At 42.6% G+C, this 23629-nt stretch overlaps 1 protein-coding gene across 1 annotated transcript in view; it reads right to left on the minus strand.

Moving 5' to 3' along the window:
- Positions 1–23629, minus strand: part of LOC124777307 — a 151094-nt gene that overhangs the window by 32028 nt on the left and 95437 nt on the right. Inside the window, exons 2-3 of the mRNA XM_047252662.1 lie at positions 14669–14826; positions 6299–6473 (exon numbers count right to left, since the gene is read on the minus strand). Coding sequence (XP_047108618.1) covers positions 6299–6473; positions 14669–14813 — 320 coding nt within the window. The 5' untranslated portion in view covers positions 14814–14826. The remainder of the gene's footprint in view (positions 1–6298; positions 6474–14668; positions 14827–23629) is intronic.

Here is a 23629-nt window from a genome sequence, read left to right on the forward strand (position 1 = left end):
ACAGGGCCCGGAAGTGGGTTCAGGGGAAGGTCCTGGAGCTGCCCCAGGTCTGGAGGAGGCGGCACGGGACTAGCAGCCGGCGTCTGCTGGCTATCTCCAGGAAGATCATCCACCAACTGAGGAGGGGCCATCAACACAGACCCCTAGGAAGGGGCTGGTGATGGGAGAGAGAGAGGAGCCGCCATTTTGGGCTGCGGCTGCTCGAGGAAACGAGGACGCAGTTGGTTGCAGTGACGCGAAACCACCCTGTCGTCCAGGCGTACATTGAACAGTTGTCGATCATGGGGCTAGATAACAACTCCCGGAAGCCAGCTGGGCTGGGGCCTGAAACCGCGAGCCCACACCTTGGAAGGTGAGAGCTGTTTAAAATGTGATTTCAGAAGAGTGGGAGACATTTAAATACACAGACTGCTCTGCTTTTAAAGTTGAGGCAAGAGAACTGTAATTTTGTAGATAACCGAAGGATTTTTTGAATTTATGGCCAGGATAGGATTTCAAACATAGAACACTTGACAACCATACAGGCTGTTCCAGTATCCACCAGGTACACCATCTTGCATTCTATACTTAGGATTAGCCATCTGGCAACCGTACAGGCCATGCTAGAATGCAACAACCCCACCACCTTGGATTCTACTGTTGTAAGGCTGTGCCAGTATCACCAGGTATGCCATCTTGGGTTTTAAACAATAGGATACTTGTCCAACTTGGATTTTTTTAGATTCTCAGCAGTTTACACATAGGACGAGCACCCTACTTCCACAGTAACATCATAAGAGTGGGGTAAATCCCTGGATATCTTGTAGTTCCTGCCAGTTTTTGAATTTCTCACGATTGTATATACAGGTTGTTTCACAAGTAATGGTGAATATTCAGGTATATGACAGGAATGATCATTCAAAACAAAAAAAGTCAAGTAAACGTGGTTTCCAAAACTCATACCTTAAGAGCTATGAGCAATTCTTGATCTTCGATAGTGTGAAACAAATCTCTTCTACTGTAAGCTCTTTGCTTTCCATGTTTTGGGAAGTGGTAGTATGGAGCAGTAAATATGTGCTCTACAATGCGTACCTTAAAAGTTATAAGTACTTGTTCATTCCAAGAGTTGTGTTTCAAAGTAGCGAACACGAACACATGGTTATAACTTTTAAGGTATGCGTTTTAGGGCACATGTTTACTGGACATTTTTTCTTGTTTAGGTCCATACTACCACTTCCCAAAATATGGAAAGCACAGAGCTTGCAGTAGAAGAGATTTGTTTCACAGTATCTAATATCAAGAATTGCTCATAGCTCATAAGGTATGCGTTTTAGAGTCCTTGTTTACTTGACTTTCTTGTTTTGAATGATCATACTTGTCATATCTCTGAATATTGACCATCACTTCTGAAACAACATGTATAGGGCAATTGATCTTTGTCAGATGAGTGGGGGAGGTAGAGAAATCTAGCAACAATACATGACGTTATGGATGACGTCTTAGGAGTAGCAGACGGAGAGCTGGCAACAATGCAGGCGGTGCTAGTACTGTCACAGCCCAGTTACCTATGTTATTAACTAATTTTTCTGGGGGCTACAGAATTTCTAAAAGTAAATATACGAGGAAGTTGAAAGTTCTTTCTTTATATATACTCTTCCTACTCCAGCCCTAAGGGTAGAATGGGCTGTTAGAGCTCTGCCATACTGTGGAGGAGGGCTTTTTGCAGCCAAGTGCCAGGCCACAAATGTGAAAGTGAAGCAGACATTGAAAAGGAAGTGACAAGCGTTTGCAATCTATCCCCCATGTTATTTGGTCTGTACACTTAGCAAGCTGTGAAGGAAACCAAGGAGAAATTTGGAAAGAGCATTAAAGTTTCAGAGAGATCTTCCAGTGACACTGTGACTCTGTGAGATGTGGCAAAGGACTTGGGAGTGCAGCTGAATGGAATTGATGGTTTCTTGAAAAGAGGTTGTAACATGTACATCAACAAAAGTAAAACCAGGATAATGGAAAGTAGTCGAATTACCCGCCAGGATAGCTGAGAGCACTAACGCACAGCTTCCTGGAGTCGGGTAGGCACACTGACCCCGGATCGAAACCGCTCGGTGGACTAACGATGGGGGCCGGTGTGCTGGCCAGCCTGTATGTGGTTTTTAGGTGGTTTTCCACATCGCACTAGGTGAATACCGGGCTGGAGCCCTACGTTCCATTACATGACTCGCAGATACCTGAAAAACGTTCGCTTACACTAGAACAGACCACTGGGGTACACTGATTCCATCCCAGGGGGTATGGGGTGGCGACAGGAAGGGCATACGGCCACCCCTTAAAATTAATATGCCACATCCATGTAACCATAACAGCAGACCTCACAATATCGGGATTAATGCTTGGAAAGAGAGAATGGAAAGTAGTCGAATTAAGTCAGGTGATGCTCAGGAAATTAGGTTAGGAAATGAGAAGGTGAAAGTAGTAGATTTTTGTTGTTATTTGGGCAGTTAAATACGTGATAATGACTGAAACAGAGAGGAAACAAAATGCAGGCTGGAAATACAAAAAAAGCGTTACTGAAATATATAAATTTGTCAACATCCATTATAAATTTAAATATTAGTAAGTCTTTTCTGACAGCACGTGTTTTGTTTGTAGCCTTGTACGCTGATCAGCCAGAACATAATGACCACCTTCCTAATAGCCGGTTTGTCCAGCTTTGGCACGCATAACGGCGGCGACGCATCGTAGCATGGAAGCAATGAGGCCTTGGCAGGCCGCTGGAGGAAGCTGGCATCACATCCACACACACAAGTCACCATAGTCCCACAAATTCCAGGGAGATGGGCGATGAACTCTGAAGCCCTGTTCAATCACATCCCAGATGTGTTTCATCGGGTTCAGATCTGGCGAGTTGGGGAGTCAGCACATCAACTGGAACTCGACACTGTATTCATCGAACCACTCCATCACACTCCTGGCCTTGTGACATGGCGCATTATCTTGTTGAAAAATGCCACTGCCGTCGGGAAATATGATCGACATTGAAGCCGTGTACGTGGTCTGCAACCAATGTACGATATTCCTCGGCGGTCATTGTGCTTTGCACGAGCTACACTGGACCCACGGGCGCTCATGTGAATGTTCCCCAGAACATAATGGAGCCGCCGCCAGCTTGTCTTCGTCCCGCAGTACAGGTGTCAAGGAACTGTTCCCCTGGAAGACGACGGATTAGCGCCCTCCCACTGGCATGAGGAAAGAGGTATCGGGATTCATGAGACCATGCAATGCTCTGCCACTGCGCAGACATCCAGTACCGTTGGTCACGTGCCCATTTTAGTCGTAGTTGCCGATGTCATGGTGTTAACATTGGCACGTGCATAGGTCGTCGGCTGCAGTGGCTGATCGATCTGAATGTTCGGTGCACTGTGTGTTCAGACACACATGTGCTCTGCCCACCACGAAAGTCTAATTTTAGTTCCGCCACATTAGCCGCCTGTCCTGTTTTACGTTTCTGGCTAGCCTACATCTATAATGAGAGGTGGCCGCCCAACCCCATGGCGTCTGTATGTAGTTTCACCTATGTTTCGCCACATGTAGAAGACATACAACACAGCACTCCTAGAACGCTCTACAAATCGTGCGGGTTCCAAACTTCGCGTGTTGAGCCTCTGGACCATTGCAGTCTGCCTGGTTCACACTAAGATAGACCGCGTGCCTTCCCCATTCTACACACAGACAGCACACTCACCCATATCGTTGTAACTGCGACCAGGACGGTCGCGGGGTTGCAATGACGGAAAGCGCGGCGGGACCCGCGGAGAGGCCCATGAGCAACAATACAATGGAAGAGGACGGACACCACCAACGAAGGACAGAACGAATACGACAAGACCGAACAACAGAGTCACAATAAAACAAACTCGTCCACTCGTACACGAACCAGGAAGTAAGCAGTCTAGCGCAAAGCGATATTAGACTGACTGGCTGAGGTGTTTAAGCTGGCAGCAGCTTAGTACGCTGCTCTACAGCCTACAGACTTTTATGGCTGAGGTTTTTTTTTTTCTTTATTGATTTTCAATTCCCCCCGAAGGGGGCGGGCTGGCTGCAGCTTACTACACTGCTCTACAGCCTACAGACTTTTGTTTAAAAAAGGAAGAAGAAAGAAACAAGGAAAAACAGGCGATAAAATGGTGATTTAAAGTGTAAAATGGCGTAAAAATGCGGAAAGTTAAAACAGAAAGCAAAAGGGGTTGGCAATGTTGATAAAATACACAGGAATCAGACAAGTAACATAGTAGACACACAATTAAAAAACATGGCGACAGTCTGGTTTCTGTTTGCAAGAGATAAAAAAAAAGCACACCCAGCGACAGTATGATGGCTGTTCGCTACACTTCCCAAAAGACACAACACGGAGCACGCATTGGAAAAACACACTGTAAAACACTCCATGAAAAAGGCGGCACAAAGATGGCACTCCCGATCCTAGGCAGATGGGGGGGGGGGGACCTGGAGTGGGGGGAAAAACAAGGAGGGAGGAGAGGAAAAAACGAAAAGGGGGGGGGGAACCAAGGAGGGAGAGGACTAATAAAGGGGGAGAAGGGCAGACGCGAGATGGAATGAGAGGAGGCAGAGGAGGGAAATGTAAAAGGACTCGGGGGAGAGAAGGGGGCAAAGAGAGGGGAGGTGGGGAAGAAAGAGGATGGAAGGGGGGGAGAGGGAACCCGGGAAAAGGACAGAGGAAAGGAGGGGGGTCAGGATCAGAGTTGATAGGAGGGGTAAATGGAGGGAGAGAGGGCATCATCCGGGAGGGGGAGTTGATGGAAGCCACCTTGGGAAAGGAGATGGCTGAGGGAGAGGCCGGTGCTTAAGTACTGTGTCGGGGGCGCCGCTATTGGCCGCTGGGACCACGTGTTTCACTGTGGCGCCCCCACACTAAAAGCGGGCCAGGAGGCGAGCGCCGCCACAGCTTACGGTGCGATGGTGCAGACACCTCTAGGGGTCTTCGACGTCCATGACGTCTGGCGCGGATTCAAATTCCGCGACGCGCGGTACCAGAGATATTACATGCACTTTGCGTGTGTCTAACTAGTAGTTATTCCTTGTCAGATGACGCTGCTATCGCCTGAACGAGTTTTATCGATAGTAGGTCGGTGGTCATAATGTTCTCGCTGATCAGTGTGCGTAAGTGAAATATATACGACAGACCAAGCAGTTTAAACAAGAAGAATATAGAAGCTTTTGATGTACGGTGTTACAGAAGAGTGCTGAAGATCAGTTGTTTAAATCAGATCTAACGAGGTTGTACTAAATCTATCTGGAGTGAAAATAAATTTACGACAAGACTGACAAAAAGATTGGATTGTATGAAAGGACGCATCTCAATTTATCAACGAATAATGAAACTGGTATTGGAGATAAGTGTTGTGGATAAAAATTGTAGAGGGAAACGAGGCCTGAATACAGCAAGCAGATTCCGACGGATGTAGGCTGCAGTTGTTACGCAGAGATGAAGAGGCTCGCATAGGATAGACTAGCACGGAGAGTTACATCAACCATTCTTTAGGCTGAAGGCCACAACAACAATAAGAAGCAGGCGAGGTGGTAGTGGGTCAGAAGAAAGTGCCAACTGGAAACTTTTGGAACAGGCTTTCCAGCTGCAGCATTTGCCTTACAACCAGAGAAAACCTCTATAAACGCTTGCTCGTAGTTGAGGGACGGTGCCTACTTTTAATTTAATTATTTGACATGAATTACTAGTGTATGTTAGTGTATTTCTGTTTGAAATGTGAGAGAGTGAAGTCAATGTCGTGCACAACTAGTGCATTGTCCATACGTCGTTGTCAAATACAGACGACGTGGTCGACAACAACTGGTTGTATGAAATGTACGGAATTACCCGTATCACCGGGGTTTCAGAAATGGTTGCAACACATGTCAGTGGATAGAGCAAGTTTTGAAGTCAGTGCTCAGTGTGGGCATTGTTTGTGACACTGCACAGATCGATACGTGCATGTAATTTATTGGCGTCTCTGCTCCAGGAAAGTGCAACGTAGTCAAAAATGGCTCTGATCACTATGGGACTTAACATCTGTGGTCATCAGTCCCCTAGAACTTAGAACTACTTAAACCTAACTAACCTAAGGACATCACATACATCCATGCCCGAGGCAGGATTCGAACCTGCGACCGTAGCGGTCGCGCGGTTCCAGACTGAAGCGCCTAGAACCGCTCGGCCATAGCGGCCGGCAAAATATATTCCAGAGTGGAAGGTAGACTCTTACCGACTGCAGTGAGGCCGGGAGAAAAAGTTAGAGAGTCTTACTTGGCCATGTCGCTGTCGAAGTTGAGCGGCATGCTGTCCATCCGGAGGGGATCGAGTGCGGGCAGGCCGAGCAGCCGCTGCGGCTTGTGCATGCGCTGCCTGTAGCCATCCGCCAGCCGGGAGATGTCTATCGGGCGGTCTGTCAGGTTGGTCAGCTTGCGCGCCAGCCCGTCCACTGCAGCACAAGTGAGGCACACCTCACGTCACGCCAAGAAGTTAAAAGGCAGTAATTAGGGCAGATCCCAGCTTTACTGCACAGTTGCTTGGGGATCCACAGAACAGTAAAGAGGTTATCAAAATAACGGAACACTGTGCTCAGAACATGCTAATAGTACAATAACACATTCAAATATAACATCTTTTCCAATCTCGGCGCTGTCAGGACGAATATAGTGTGAATCACTTAAAATTTGCAGCGCAAATTTTGCGGTGATAGAAAGTGCTATGATGTGTGGTTTTTACAGAATGGATTGATAGGAGCTCGTATTGTTAGCCAATAAACATATTGTAATAATACTTAGAAATGTATTTTTTATGCAAACGTACACTTTTTATGTGGAACAATGTCTACGGACATTAATAAATTAAAAGTAGGGTAACTTAGAATGCTAGTGGTGTTTGTTGCAGGATTCTAGTGCGAGTCGCTTACGAGATATCGTATTTTAAAAAGTTCCCACACCGACACTTGTTCGTGCTGTTCAGCCTGCGTGGTTGCTTACACTATGCTTACGTGTTCCTTTAGCTCACTGCGACCTGCTGGTCAGTTAGTGTGTGACAGGCCAAGCAGTAGGTTGTGCCGGCCGAAGTGGCTCTTCAAACTTACCACTCGCCAAAAAAACGTTCGGAAAAAACACACTTTCTCTTAAATATTACTTCGTATGTCGTCTCCCTTTCAACTAAAATTAATATTCATACACCAAATAAAAGTAAACATATCCATGATTCCGGCAAGGTAAGACACATCGATGTTTGTTGTGCGATGAAACGAGAACAGGAGCTCAAAATCGGAGGGTCAATCATTATGAAATGGATTGATAGATTAGTGATTCCCTGTGTTGTGAACAACGTAAACGATGGGATCCTACGTATACAACCAGTAAAAGGCATATACAGAATTTCTGTATGATTTAGCAACTGCAATGTCCTCTACGACGCATTATTTACTCAGTTCCTACACTGCTAGGTAGCATATCGGGCAACACGGTTCGTCTGTCGATGCATCTGCCAGGTTTTTAGCTTCTGCCCTCTTCATGTCCACACACTGAGGATGCTTTGCAAAAGTTCGTTTCCCTGCCGGCCGCTGTGGCCGAGCGGTTCTAGGCGCTTCAGTCTGCAACCGCACGACCGCTACGGTCGCAGGTTCGGATCCTGCCTCGGGCATGGACGTGTGTGATGTCCTTAGGTTAGTTAGGTTAAAGTAGTTCTAAGTTCTAGGGGAGTGATGACTTCAGAAGTTAAGTCCTATAGTGCTCAGAGTCATTTGAGCCAAGTAGGTTGTGAGTGGACGATGGAATTCACCAATGCAGAAAAAGCCGACATGCTCACGGTGTATGAAGAGTATAGGGAAATACGCTGCGTTCTTGTGCTGTTTATACTGCCATATATTCCAATAGACTCCAACCATGTTGGCAGCTAATTATCAATGTCTTCAACCAGTCACGTGAAAGTGGTAGTGTGTCACCTAGACAACGTAACAGAAGAAAGCAAGTGACGACAGAAGAGGGGGAAACTACTGTTCCTGCTGCCGTAGCAGCTGATCCGCGCCTTAGCTCCCGCGCAATCGCATGAGGAAGTGGCATGAGTCACGAAGGTGTCCTATGTGTTCTCCATCCCTGTCACGTCTCTCTTCATTATGAGCTGCATGGAGACGATCATGAGAATCGTGTTAATTTTTGCACATGGACATTAAGATGGGATAATCCAGACGTACCATGTATTTTGTTAAGCAATGAAGCCACATTTACCAATCATGACCAGGTAAAGCGCCGAAACGTGCACTATTGGTCTGTTAACAATCCCTGTTGTCTTCGACGGGTGGAACGTTAGCGTCCATGGAACGTAAAGCTGTGGTGTGCGATAGTGAAATGTCAGTTCACAGGCCCGTTTTTTATAGACGGAACCCTGAACATGCTCACGTGTCGCAGCCTCCTAACAGACCATCTTCCGCGGATGCTAGTAGACTTTATTCTGCAGATTAGGAGGGACCTGTAGTACCAACCTGATGGTTGCCCAGCCCGTAGTGCATGAAGTATTACTGCATATCTTCACGAATTGTGTCCAAATCGTTGAACTGAACACGGAGTACCTGTATCTTGGCTGTCCCGTTCCCCGCATTTGACGCCTGTAGACTTTTTCACCGCGAGGCTCCACACTTGCTAGGTTGTGGGCTTCAAATTGGCCGCGGTCCGCCAGTACACATCGGACCCGCGAGTCGCCACTGTCGACGCTAGCAGACCGAGCGCCGCCACTCGGCTGGTCTTTCGAGACGAGCTAGCGCACTGACCAGTTCAACAGCCGACTTTAATAGGAATGGTTCACTTGTTATAGCTTCAGAGATCTCATTTGTAGAGGCACTAGTTAGTTAGCACAGCCTTCAGCTAAGTCAGTAGCTACGACCTAGCCAGGCGCCACATACAGTTCAGCATTGACAATTGATCTATATGTGTGAAGCAATCAGAATTGTAAAGAAGTATTCGCAGTTCAGTCTATAACTGCACTTGTAAATATAATTGTACAAAGTCAAGGTCGACGTTCACCGCCGATGCTGAATTAAAGCTAAATATTTAATTGTATTTCTGTCTACTAACTGTCTAATCACCTAAGATGTTCCAGGTACATCCCGTCAAGTGTAGTTCATTGATCCTCACGTCAGCCTACGTTATCAACGCGTGCAGTTAATGGCCACACCTCGTGATCAGACTAAGAGTCAAACTGCGTGACTCAGCCGGGTCACCCTTTTTTTCATGAGGCCTGTAGTTAAGTATCTTGGAAGCAGGATAGACACCGACTGGAAGTGCACCACAGAAATTAAAACAAGGATAGCAATGGCAAAAGAGGCGTTTTATAAGAAAAGGAGAATCTTCTGCAGCGGTCTGGACAGAGAACTCAGAAAGAGACTCATAAAATATCTTGTATGGAGTGTTCTTCTATATGGCGCTGAAACATGGACTATGAGGAAAAAAGACAGAGAAAGGCTGGAGGCTTTTGAGAGCTGGACATGGCGGAAGATGGAAAGAATAAGTTGGATGGACAGAGTAAAAAATGAAGAGGTACTGAGAAGAGTGAGAGAGAAAAGACAGTTACTAGATGTAATAAAGAGAAGAAAAAGAAATTGGATTGGGCATATATTAAGAAAGAATGACGGACTGGTAAAAACAGTTTTAGAAGGTTACGTAGAAGGGAAAAGGAAGCGAGGAAGGAAGCGATTCCAGATACTGGATGACATGATGGACGGTACAACATACAGCAGCCTTAAGAAGGAAGCAATGGATCGCAGAAAATGGAGAGGCAAATGACCTGCTAATATAGCAGATAACTGATGATGATGATGATAGTTCCGCCTCATACATAACACGTTTTTTTGGGGGGAAAACCTGAAAGACGATGTCTGCAAGGACGTACCAACTACACCAGACGATATGCAATTACGCATTACTGCAGCCTGCTTCGACATCTTCATTGTCATTTTAGTACATGTGCAGCAGTCAGTACATGAAAGACTGGAAGCGAGTATTGGCGCTGCCGGTGGTCATTTTGAATACAACCTGTTTGTCTCGTTATTGGTCAGAATCCACATAACTAATCTGTACCCTTGCGTTGTTCCTTAGTGTGTACTGCTGCAGATACTGTACGGGCGTCAGTATGGGAATTCATCAAAAATGACTCGTACTAGAATCCTGGAACAAACACCACTGACATTCTAATTTACTCTATATTTAGTTTGTTAATGTCGATGGGATTTGTTCCATTTAACAAATGTATCTCTGCACTAAAAATATGTTTTCCAGCCGGGCGGCGTGGCCGAGCGGTTCTAGGCGCTACAGTCTGGAACCGCGCGACGCTACGGTCGCAGGTTCGAATCCTGCCTCGTGCATGGATGTGTGTGCTGTCCTTAGGTTAGTTAGATTTAAGTAGTTCTAAGTTCTAGGGGACTGATGACCTTAGAAGTTAAGTCCCACAGTGCTCAGAGCCATTTTTTTATGCTTTCCAAGTATTATTACACTCTGTTGATTGGCTAACAATACGAGTCCCTGCCTATCAATCCATTCTGTGAAAACCGCACATCAATAACATTTTCCATTTTCACAGTACTTGCGGTGCAAATGTTAATGTGATTCACCCTCTACGTGGATGATATACATGAACTTGGAATATATTATGATTCCTCCGCAACAGCTCCTGCCTAGTCAAACCTTATAGAGGATGTATTATTATTCTATTATTTATTCATTTATCGCGGTCATAAAATCTTCCCTCCTGTGTGTCTAAAGCAGGTCGTACAATACGTTCAGTACAGTAAAATTCTCTACTTCTTCTTCTTCTTCTTCTTCTTCTTCTGCTTTTACGGCCTCATTGGACCACTTCAGTCAATCATTTCTGGTCCTCTTCTTTGGTATTTTCCCCTTCCGAGTGGCCCAGTATCTCTTCATTGTTCCGATGCTTTTCGTCGTTCCCTATCTGTAAATACCCTTTCATTGTATGTCGTTTGTCAATTTTTGGTTTAAATCTTATTTCTGTGTCCCTCAACTTCTTTAAATTTGGCGTTTTGTTCTGCAAATCATCCAGAGTTATTTCCAGTTCTTCCATATCCTCTCTTATTTCCTTAAGCCATCCTCCTTGTTGTTTCAAATTCCAGAGTTTCTCAATAATTTTCCTTGATAATCTGGTTTCTGGTGTCCTCAGAATGTGACCACAAAAAGAGATCCTTTTCTTTCGTATAGTATCAGTGATGGGCTCCAGTTCTCTGTATACCACTTCATTTGGAACTATCCGCCACTGCCCAGCTTTTTGATATTTCTTATTTATGCATGTTCTAGCAATTCTTCTCTCTACTTTTAAAATTTTGTCAATTCTGTTTTTCTGGGTGACTTTAAAAAGAGTTTCACTTCCGTATGTAACCTCTGGTTGAACCACCGTCTTGTAATGTTTTAATTTTGTTTTAATTGATAGACATTTTTTATTGTACGTAGACCATGTTAGTTTTTGAGCTTTTATCATTTTATTAGTTCTTGCTCGCCATGCAGGTTTCTCGTCCAATTTATGTGTTATAATTTCACCCAGGTATTTAAATTGTTTCACTATTTTAATTTCCCTATTGTTCACTGTGATGTGATCTATTACAAGTGGATCCGTTACCATTATTTCAGTCGTTTCAAATGATATCTGGAGTCCTAATTTTTGTGCTATATTTTGTAAGCTTGTTATTTGTTTCGTGGCTTCCTGAATATTATTAGCTAGTAATGCTAGGTCATCAGCAAATCCCAAGCAATTTAGGTTTATTTTATCTTTCTTAGTTCCAATTTTAATATTCATAGGATTTTCCTTGTACCATTCTCTCATTACATATTCAAGAGCACGATTGAATAGCAATGGTGATAAACAATCTCCCTGTCTCAACCCTGTTTTAATCGTAAATGGTTCAGATATTTCTCCTCTAAATTTTACTTTGGATTTGGTGTTTGTTAAGGTTAACTGTATCATTTTTATTAATTTAGGATGAAGTCCCAAATTCCTTAATATTTTCATCATTGAAGATCTATGGATGCAATCATACGCCTTTTTGAAATCTACAAAGGTTATGACTAGTTGTTTTTGCCTTCTTTTGTAGACATCCATAACTAACTTCAAGGTGATTATCTGTTCTGGGCAGCTTCTCCAGGATCTAAATCCTCCTTGATATTCTCCCAGTTCCAGTTCTAGTTGATCTTTACAGCGGTTGTATAGTATTCTTGACATGATCTTATACATGCAGTCCAAAAGGGAAATTCCTCTATAGTTGTCTGGATTTGATTTTTCTCCTTTCTTATGTAATGGATGTATTATAGCAGTAGTCCAATTTTCTGGTAATTTCTCTTCATTCCAGATTTTTACTATGCATTGGTGTAATGCTATCTTTACTGGTTCTGCTGCATATTTCCAAAGTTCAGCAAACGTTTGATCTTCTCCACTTGCTTTGTAGTTTTTGAGTTCCTTCAAAGCTCTGTAGACCTAATTAATTGTAGGTGGATTTATATTTTCTGCTGGTGTTTTAATTGGGGTTTCTGTGTTTATCTGAAGAAGTTCTGGGGGATCTTCACAATTTAGTAACTTGTTAAATGTTTCTGCTAGAATTTCTGTATTTTTACTATTGCTATGGGCTAGGTTATTATCTTTATCTTTTAACATTAATGTTGGAGGATCATATCTTTGTAATTGTCTGCCAAATATTTTGTAATAGTCTCTTGAGTTTGTTTTTTCACTATTTGTTTCTATCATTAGAAGTATATCTTTTTGGTACTGACGTTTAACTCTCCTTATTATTTTTAGTGTTGTCTTCCTTTGTTTTGTGAGTTCCAAATATGATTTTTCTGTTTTTTCATTTTGATGCCTTAACCAGGCTTGGTGTCGATCCAACACTGCTTCATCACCTTCATCGTTCCACCACTGGTGTTTTTTCCTTGGATTTATAGGGGCAACTTGTTCAGCTATTTGTTTCAATTTGGGAATTATTTCTTCCAGATCATCTGTTATTTTTATAGCCCTGGTTTGTGCTTCATAATCCTCATTTTGTATCAGTTTATGAGGGTCATAGGTTCTCTTCTTCTTCTGGTGGGATTTTTTCTTTGCTAATGGGGTTAATTTAATTTTAATTTTTATCATGTAATGATCTGATCCGGTATCTGTCCCTCTCAGTACTTTCACATTGTACATTTCCTTGTGGTAATTCTTATCCATGCAGACATGGTCCAGTTGCCATTCTCCTTTTTTCCAGTATGGATGTTTCCAAGTTTTTAGTTTACTTGGTCTTCTCTTAAAATACGTCGAATTTGAGATCATGTCATGGTTTCTGCAAAATTCCACTAGTCTTATGCCATTTTTGTTTGTTCTTCTTTGTGCTGTCCATTTCCCTTTTATGTCTCTATATCTCTTTTCCCTTCCTAACTGGGCATTGAAGTCTCCAATTAAAATTTTGATGTGATTTTTATTAATGTTATTCGTCGTTTGATCTAAGAGCTCGCAAAATTTTTCTACCTCTTCTCTGTGTTCTTTTTTATTATTTTTATCATTTGTCGGGGCATGGGCATTTACTATTGTGTACATTTTATTTGCAGCTTTTAGAGTTAATGTTGAGAGCCTGGGAGATTGTGCTTTAAATTCTATTATGGACTCTATTATTTTCAGACTCACCACGAATCCTGTTCCAAATTGTGGACACTGTTTCATGACTCTTTTCCCTGGTATTCCCTTATAAATCCTATATCCTTGTGATTCTATCGGCTCCTGATCAGTATTTCTCATTTCTTGAAGTCCAGTTATGAGAATCCCCTTCTCTACATAATAGTAAAATAATTTTTTCTAACTCCAATAACAAACAGATGCTCGTTGAGCGTAAGCTTCAAATCACTTAAGATACGCAAATAATGAAAACTAAAAGAAAAGAACGATATTTTAAATAACTGTATTAAGCAAACACTATCCGAAAATAGTGATGATAACTGCAATGTATCCGAAGCAATATACTATGTTACGCAATTGCTGGCCAGTTACGTCTTTTAATTAGGACATACTCTGTATATGAGCCTGTTTAGGGACGAGACTGTTACACACTCACGCAGCAAACTTTGACCAAACAACTGGAAGTGCTTTAATTTGTGATATAACCATTCAATTTGGTTGTACGAACTTGCAGCGGCAGCGACAATACTGAGAGCAAAGCTGGTAACATCCTTGAGGCAGAAACAGCTTCAGTGGATACCATAGTGATAATGCTGGAACCCTCCACCAGCGTTACCTAGCGCTAAAAAAAATCACAGACGTAATAAGCTGTATATGTGGATTGTTTCGAGAAGTATCATGATGAAAGTTATTGGGGAGGAAATCAGTTTCACAGACGTAATAAGCTGTATATGTGGATTGTTTCGAGAAGTATCATGATGAAAGTTATTGGGGAGGAAATCAGTTTCCGTAAAATGATGATGCTTCCTTTGTTTCCATGGCAAGGTAAAGAGCTGCAAAATTTGTACAACGGTTCACGGTAACTAGTTCTACACCACAACGACTATTGTGTAAATGCGCTGTTGGTGCTGTCGATACTACGCATAGCAGAGCAGGAGTGTATCGCCGACAGAAAGGAGTTTCTACAACAAATACGCAACACCGGTATTTACTCACGGATAGTTCTTCCGGAGAGGTGGTCCAAGACGCGGCTGAGGAGGCTCTTGCTCATGGTGGCTGGACCGTGTCTCTCCCCTGCGGCCACCACTAAAACCACTGCAGTCGTGACGAGCAACCATGCCGCAATGGTTTTAAGCTGCATCTCTGCCAGAAACCTGTAACGTAAGAAGCCTTCAATAACTATTGGGGGACTTGAGTAGATGGAAAATTATATCCTTACATCTTTGGTAGTGGAATAATATGCGCTGACGAAAAAAAAACCCTCACCACCGAGATGGAGTTGTGTGACATAAACAAAAGTCGGTAGGCATGTTTCTACATCCGAAAGTTGCCAGTCGCGTAAAAGTGACTCTCGTAGCACCACTATGAGGATCCAAATCAGATTCGTTTTAAATATACGCTGTAATGGTCGTGAGCATTGGTTGCCTTTGATATTGGGCGTGGTGAGTTGAAGTCAACCGACAAAGACCTTAAGACGACAAAGACGAAAATATATCACATCACATCGTTTGAACCAGGTCGTGTGGTAGGGCTACGAGAAGCTGCATGTGCCTTCTGCGATATTGCAGAAAGACTTGGCAGGAATGCAGCCACTGTACATGATTACTGGCAGCGGTGATCGTCAGAATTTACCGTCGCAAAAAGACCGGGCCCCGGATGGCTACTTGGCACCACCGAGAGGAAAGACCACCGTGTTCAGCGTATGGCTCTGGCGCATCTGCAGCAGCAGTCTGAGCAGCAGTTGGCACCACAGGGACAGAACCAACTGCTACAAATCTGTTACTTCAAGTAATGGTATCCCTCTTTTTTTATGAATGCATATGATTTATTTACCGGTGCGTTAATATGATTACTTATATATTTGCATCTGGAGTGGACGTAAGTAAGGGCGATGCATGACAAAGTACAGGGTGATTCAAAAAGAATACCACAACTTTAAAAATGTGTATTTAATGAAAGAAACATAATATAACCTTCTGTTATACATCATTACAAAGAGTATTTAAAAAGGTTTTTTTTCACTCAAAAACAAGTTCAGAGATGTTCAATATGGCCCCCTCCAGACACTCGAGCAATATCAACCCGATACTCCAACTCGTTCCACACTCTCTGCAGCATATCAGGCGCAACAGTTTGGATAGCTGCTGTTATTTCTCGTTTCAAATCATCAATGGTGGATGGGAGAGGTGGCCGAAACACCATATCCTTAACATACCCCCATAAGAAAAAATCGCAAGGGGTAAGATCAGGGCTTCTTGGAGGCCAGTGATGAATTGCTCTGTCACGGGCTGCCTGGCGGCCGATCCATCGCCTCGGATAGTTGCCGTTCGGGTAGTTACGGACAGATAAGTGCCAATGTGGTGGCGCTCCATCCTGCTGAAATATGAATTGTTGTGCTTCTTGTTCGAGCTGAGGGAACAGCCAATTCTCTAACATCTCCAGATACTGTAGTCCAGCTTTCTGTTGAGCGGTCGCCATCTTAGCATCAACTGACGCTGACGCCTAGTCAACAGCGCCTCAAGCGGACAAATGTGCAACTAAATGAAACTTTATAGCTCCCTTAATTCGCCGACAGATAGTGCTTAGCTCTGCCTTTTGTCGTTGCAGAGTTTTAAATTCCTAAAGTTGTGGTATTCTTTTTGAATCACCCTGTATTTTTGTTGTACTTATCTTGTTATTTGCCTGAGTCGGGTAGCTGGTGATTCCTTCTAATTAAAACTCCATGTCATAAAATTTGCGGAGGTTTATTTGTTGATGATAACATTTTTCCAAAGTCATTACAGAATACATCAAACTTAACATATTGTCTCTTTGACAATCCAACAGCTGACAGACTGACTTACTGACCGAAAAGACTTGACTACAAAATGCACCCCTAGGCGAACTGACGCTGCATTGCCGCGTTTGCTTATATGTATTCTAAACAATGAGTGTTCATTACTTCAATTATTACACCATCGTGAAATTAATAGTTACAATTAAAAGTTACAAATATACAAAAGGTTGACAATCAGATTACTTACAGTATAAAATATTAGTTCATTACAGATGAGTTTTAGGATAGAAATTGTACAATTTAAGATTGAAAATTAAATATGACTTTTTTACAATAATGCGTTTCATTAATTTAATAAATACAAATCAATTATCGATCGGAAAATATTGCTAACATTTACGTAATATATACACAAGTTGTTTAACCTCTTTAATGGCTCATACCTTTGAAATATGCATCCAAACGTAAGTAATGGAGTTAATTACATGTGCTAACAATGATCAATTAACTATTTTAATAATGCCGTGTTTCTTGACTTCCGCAAGGCGTTCGATACAGTTCCCCTCAGTCGTTTAATGAACAAAGTAAGAGCATATGGACTATCAGACCAATTGTGTGATTGGATTGAAGCGTTGCTAGATAACAGAACGCAGCATGTCATTCTCAAAGGAGAGAAGTCTTCGGAAAGTATGAATGATTTCAGGTGTGCCGCAGGGGAGTGTCGTAGGACCGTTGCTATTCACAATGTACATAAATGACCTTGTGGATAACATCGGAGGTTCACTGAGGCTTTTGTGGATGATACAGTGGTGTACCGAGAGGTTGTAACAATGGAAAATTGTACTGAAATGCAGGAGGATCTGCAGCGAATTGAGGCATGGTGCAGGGAATGGCAATTGAATCTCAATGTAGACAAGTTTAATGTGCTGTGAATACATAGAAAGAGAGAGCCCTTATCATTTAGCTACAAAATAGCAGGTCAGCAACTGGAAGCAGTTAATTATATAAATTATCTCGGAGTACGCATTAGGAGTGATTTAAAATGGAACGATCATATAAAGTTGATCGTCGGTAAAGCAGATGCCAGACTGAGATTCATTGGAAGAATCCTAAGGAAATGCAATCCGAAAACAAAGGAAGTAGGTTACAGTACGCTTGTTCGCCCACTGCTTGAATACTGCTCAGCAGTCTGGGATCCGTACCAGACAGGGTTGATAGAAGATATAGAGAAGATCCAACGGAGAGCAGCGCGCTTCGTTACAGGATCATTTAGTAATCGCGAAAGCGTTACGGAGATGATAGATAAACTACAGTGGAAGACTCTGCAGGAGAGACGTTCAGTAGCTCGGTACGGGCTTTTGTTAAAGTTTCGAGAACAAACCTTCACCGAAGAGTCAAGCAGTATATTGCTCCCTCCTACGTATATCTCGCGAAGAGACCATGAGGATAAAATCAGAGAGATTAGAGCCCACACAGAAGCATACCGACAATCCTTCTTTCCACGAACAATACGAGACTGGAATAGAATGGAGAACCGATAGAGGTTCTCAAGGTACCCTCCGCCACACACCGTCAGGTGGCTTGCGGAGTATGGATGTAGATGTAGATGAATTAATTCTGCTTTACAAATTTGGATCTGAAATTACATATCACTTGAAATTACGTGAATTTAAATTTGGTTCTTGCTTTTTGATCGATTTACAATAACGTTTTCCAAACTGAACTTTCGAGATCTAATTGCAGTTAATTAACGAAAGTAATAAGGATGCTAACATTTATAACTACTTCTAATCATATGAATTACGTACTGATTATTATAGTTCTGAGTAAATGTTGATGGTTCATAGTGATTATTACGTTACATATTTACATATTGTTTAATTATTCGTAAATTTTGTTTAAGTATCATTCATAGTATTATACAGTACAATTACATAACAGGAAAAGGTGTCATAGTGGCATGATTTTTATTCTTTGTGTAACAGAAAGTACCGATACCCGGCTACAAATTCCGGGTATCGAATATTATAGTAAAGCTGGTGGTGGTGGTGATGGTCGGGGGGGGGGGGGGGTTACAAAGTACAGCTTCGTCACTGACGCCCTGTAGCGTCCATTCCAATGGCCCCATACGACCTCCATTTGCGACTTCAGTGGCGTCAATCGAGAGCCCATTGGGGGATGAAACCTGGTTCTTCCTCGGTGCTAGTGATAGCCGTATGTCGATTAGTAATAGACCAGTTGAGACCCTGCAACCAACCTGTGTGCGAGCAAGACACACTGGGTCTATACCTGGAGTCATGGTCTGGAGTGCGATTACGTATGACAGCTGGAGGCCTCTCGTGGTTGTCCCACGCACTTAAGACTGAAGATTTGTTCTTCAGTCTAGTGATTCGCTCTATTATGCTGCCCTTCATGAACAGCATTCGAGGGGATGTTTTCCAGCAGGGCGACATCACCGTAGGACAACACCAGCGCCTTCCACAAACAGCATTAACTGACCGTGCACTGAACGACCAAGTGCAACAGGTATGGAACTCCATCCCACAGACTGACGTACGGCACCTGCACAACACAACGTATGCGCGTTTGCATGCTTTCATTCAACATTGTGGCGATGTACCAGCATTTCAAATTTCCAATGACTTATCTCACGCTTTCATTAACTTGTGAGCTTGCAATGTTAATCACTTAAAAAAGAGGGTTGGAACTTATAAAGTGGCAAATATTTTTTCACAAGCGATACAAAAGAGTTACGTGTTTGCACCTGTTACTGTCCTTCAGAGTAGTCACCAGCGTTGTGTAGAACCCGTTGCCAGTGATGCGGAAGGAGTAATATACCGTTAGCAGAGCCTCTTCTGTTGATGGTGCGAATGGAGCGGTTTACTGCCTGTCGAATCTCTGGAACAGTTCTGAAGCGAATGCCACGAAGTGGTTCCTTCATCTTCGGAATCAAATGCACAGTATTACTGTTCGTTTTTGAACCGTCACCTGCGACGATCTTTGCGAAGGACGTATCGACACTTTCTGCGCACCCCACCCAAATGCGCGGGCGCATACAGCGCAATCTGTGGCTGATCTGTTCGGTCGATGGGACTGAGAAGTACTGTACCATCCACCATACTCCCCGGACTTAAGTCCTTGGGACTTTGATTTGATTCCGAAGATGGAGGAACCACTTCGTGGCATTCGCTTCAGAACTGTTCCAGAGATTCGACAGGCAGTAGACAGCTCCATCCGCACCATCAACAGAACAGGCTCTGCTAACGGTATACTACGCCTTCCTCGTCGCTGGCAACGGGTTCTACACAACGCTGGTGACTACTTTGAAGGACAGTAACAGATGCAAACACGTAACTCTTTTTGCATCGGTTGTGAATAAATAGTTGCCATTTTTTAAGTTACAACCCACGTGTGTTATCTAGACAAATGAATTTCCGAAATTTTCTTTACTCTGTATTAATTATTTTTGGTGTTGCGATTTTATTCACTCAGTGTATTAATATCATGCGCACATCCGTTTCATATGAATTATCACTCACAGTATATCATATTTGGGTTGTAAACTTCTCGTAATTCTTCTCACTAGACCGAGCAAATCGAAATAAAATGTACTTGCACTGCGATTACTATGCAGCCATGTCGGGAGTTCGATATGCTGGTTTTAGATAACCATATCACTTTCTAGTTGATGAGAATAGTTGTTAGAAAATCACTCCTAAATTGACGTGGCCATGAAATATGACACATGGACTCAATTAGAGACCATGACGCTGAGAAACAGAAGACTGTACTGCTAGCGAGATTGTGCCGATTGCTCCAGTTTCAGAATCCTGCACTTCGAATGTCGGTCGGGTATTCGAATAATACGTTTTCCGACATATTTATGCGCAATAGATTAAGTTTATTTCTGCTGAGGGTCAACTGCCAATAGCTGCAGCGAGCTTCCGTCTTCTGCAATTAGATAGCAGGAGAGTAATGATGGAAAATTAAGATGAAAAGTGGACGACGAATTTAATACAGACGAAGTACAAACTTGGAATGAGGAAGGCCAACGAAGGAAATCGACGGTGTTCTTTTGAAAGTAATCATTCCAGCTCTTTCTTAAACGATGTATGGAAAGCATCTAAATCTATGCACAAATATTCGTTACATTTTGCCTGATTTATGGACAATCAAGATACGTCCGAATGGGATGATTTTCAGTTATCGGATGACGAGATTTTAGTGTTGTTTATTATTTACAAGTTCCTAAAAGGTGTAACTTCCCAACCGCAACTAATTTCGATTGTCTTTACTTGTCAGGTTGTCTAAGTCATTTTACGCTGACTGAAAGGAAATTGCAACACCAAAAAACATTTAATGTTGAGTAATGGAATTTCGGGAATACATTTGTCTAGGTGACATATTTAAGTGATTAACTTTGCAAGATTAGAGGTTAATGGAAGCACAAGATAAGCCATTGAAAGTGTGAAATGCTGGTACATTAATAACTGAATGATGAATTCAAGCATGCAAACGTGCACGCATTATGCTGTACAGATGCTGTACGTCAGTTTGTGGGATGGAGTTGTCCCTGCGGAGGTTCGAGTCCTCCCTTGGGCATCGGTATCTGTGTTTGTCCTTAGGATAATTTAGGTTAAATAGTGTATAAGCTTACGGACTGACGACCTTAGGAGTTAAGTCCTATAAGATTTCACACACATTTGAACATTATTATTATTTTTTTTTTTTTTTGGAGATGGAGTTCCATGTCTGTTCCCCTTGGTCGGTCAACACAGGGATGGTTAATGATGGTTGTAGGCGACGCTGGAGTTATCGTCTGATGACGTTCCATTTGTGTTCGACTAGGGATAGATCTGGTGATCGAGAGGCCAGGGCAATATGATGACACTCTGAAGAGTATGGTGGTTTAAAACAGCGCTATGTGGACGAGCGTTATCCTGTTGGAAAACACATCCTGGAATGCCATTCATGAATGGCAGCACAATAGGTCGAATCACTAGGCCGACGTACAAACTTGCAGTCAGAGTGCGCGGGATAAACACAAGAGACCTCCTGACGTCATACCAAATAGCATCCCAGAACATAACCTCAGGTGTAGGTCCAGTGTGTCTAACGAGCCGACGGGTTGGTTGCAGGCCCTCAACTGGCCTCATTCTAACCAAAACACGGCCATCACTGGCACCGAGGCAGTACCAGGTTTCATCAGAAAGCCAAATAGACCTCCACCCTGCCCTCCAATGCGCTCTCGCTTGACACCAATGAAGTCGCATCAGGCTCGGAGCTCTCCTTGAAGTAACCAATTTATAACACTTCGTTGTGTCATTGTGGCGCGAACCAGTGCTCAAATTGCAGATGCAGTACGATGCATCAGAGCCATGTGATGAACAGGACGGCCTTCCCTCCCGTTAGTGCCACGTGGCTATCCGCAGCCTGGTCTTCCTATGAACGTTGCGTTTCTGTGACCACCGCTGCCGGCAATCATGTACAGTGGCTACATTCCTGCCAAGTCTTGCTGCAGTATCGCAGAAGAAACATGTAGTTTCCTGTAGTCCTATTGTACGACCTCATATCCTAGATGTGGAATATCGCCTCGTATATAGAGGTGTAAAGCAACTCTCTGTAACCGGAAAGTTTACAAGACTAGCGGATGGAATGGGAGCTACGCAGCTAACCGTCTTGTCATATCATAATGATGTGATAACCTTTGATGTAATAATTACCCTTTACTTTGATTTTGTACATAGTTTTTAGTTAGAAATGGGGCCTAAACACAATTCTCGTAGAAGAAAAATATTAAGTTTGCTTGCGTCAAACTCTGAGAATGCAAGTTCATCGAGCAGTACAGGTAAGAGGCTTTTACCGGTGTTTAGAAGCATAAACTACAAAGAGTATATATATAAACGGGAGTTGAACATTATTACTTGAACATTACGAGTCTTTACAGATGCTTTTCATTTCAACAATCATTAAGTTTGCTTTATTGTTTCATTGTGTATCCTCAACTAATGTTACTCTCGAGATGCAGCTTTCTCTGTCAGAGTTTAGCCTTTTCACCGTGTACCTTGCAACCCACACGTACATTCTTAAACTTCTTTCCATTTCACTTAGCTCTACTAATCATTAACTCATTATCTTTTTAATGTAAAATTGAATGTATTTCGATTGTTTGTTATTATTTGCTTCTTTGAGCTTACCAAATTCACACGCCACGTGTGAAACTCAAAGAACAAGGTATGCGGGAGGGGGGTGAGGGGGAGGGGGGGGGGACCATGGGTTATGGAACAACAAAGATAATGTTTCGGGAATTGTCGAAGATTATGTATCAAACAAAAATGTGAGCTCCTTAGAATCTAATTTTTAACGCATCTACGTCATACAAAGAAAGAAAGAAAATTACTGAAGAATAATGGCAGCGGAAATAAAAAAAGGGAAACGACTGACGTTTCGGAGAATCACTTATGCCTAATAAATTAGGACGAGTTAAACGAGTTAAGTCCTAGGAACCAAGACTCCCACTGATAGGTTAAAAAAATACATCTATTGTACAAAAGGGAAGAAACAGGATGAGAAACGCTGGCGCCTGGATGTGCAATATATGTAAGCAAAAATCAGCTGCAGGTGGGGAGTAGATCAACAAAAAAGGTAAAACTATAGGTGCTAATGTTATGGAACCAGAGGTTATCTGACGTTGACAGACTGGGTATTTTTAAAGCAAATTGGAACAAAGGAAACACTTTTGATATAAAAAGGCAATTTATTTTATCTTGCGTAAACAGTAGCCCTACCGGACGTGCAAGAAAAAGATAAAATATTCCCAAAAAAATGAAAAGAAAATATTTTGGACCATTGTCTTACAATTAATAATACCAAAATAAAAGTGCGTATCGTGATGTTTTTGAACACCCTTGCCATTTCAAATAATGTAGTGGTGAATTGTCGAAAAGACCGTCAACGGCGGCATACTGTTAAAACTGATCAGAGAGGAAGAAACATTCCAATAAACAAAAGGCTAGAATAGAATTGTGTAAACGATATTCAACATATTTCTTCCACCTCTTGCTATGAGAGCCACTATGCTAGGGAAAAAATCCCAACATAAGCACCATGGTCCCGAATGAGATAAAAGAAAATGTATAACTTATATGTACAGACTGCAGAGGCAATAACATACATAACGA

This window comes from Schistocerca piceifrons, chromosome 2, assembly GCF_021461385.2.
Source record: "Schistocerca piceifrons isolate TAMUIC-IGC-003096 chromosome 2, iqSchPice1.1, whole genome shotgun sequence".
NCBI classification, from domain to species: Eukaryota; Metazoa; Arthropoda; class Insecta; order Orthoptera; family Acrididae; genus Schistocerca; species Schistocerca piceifrons.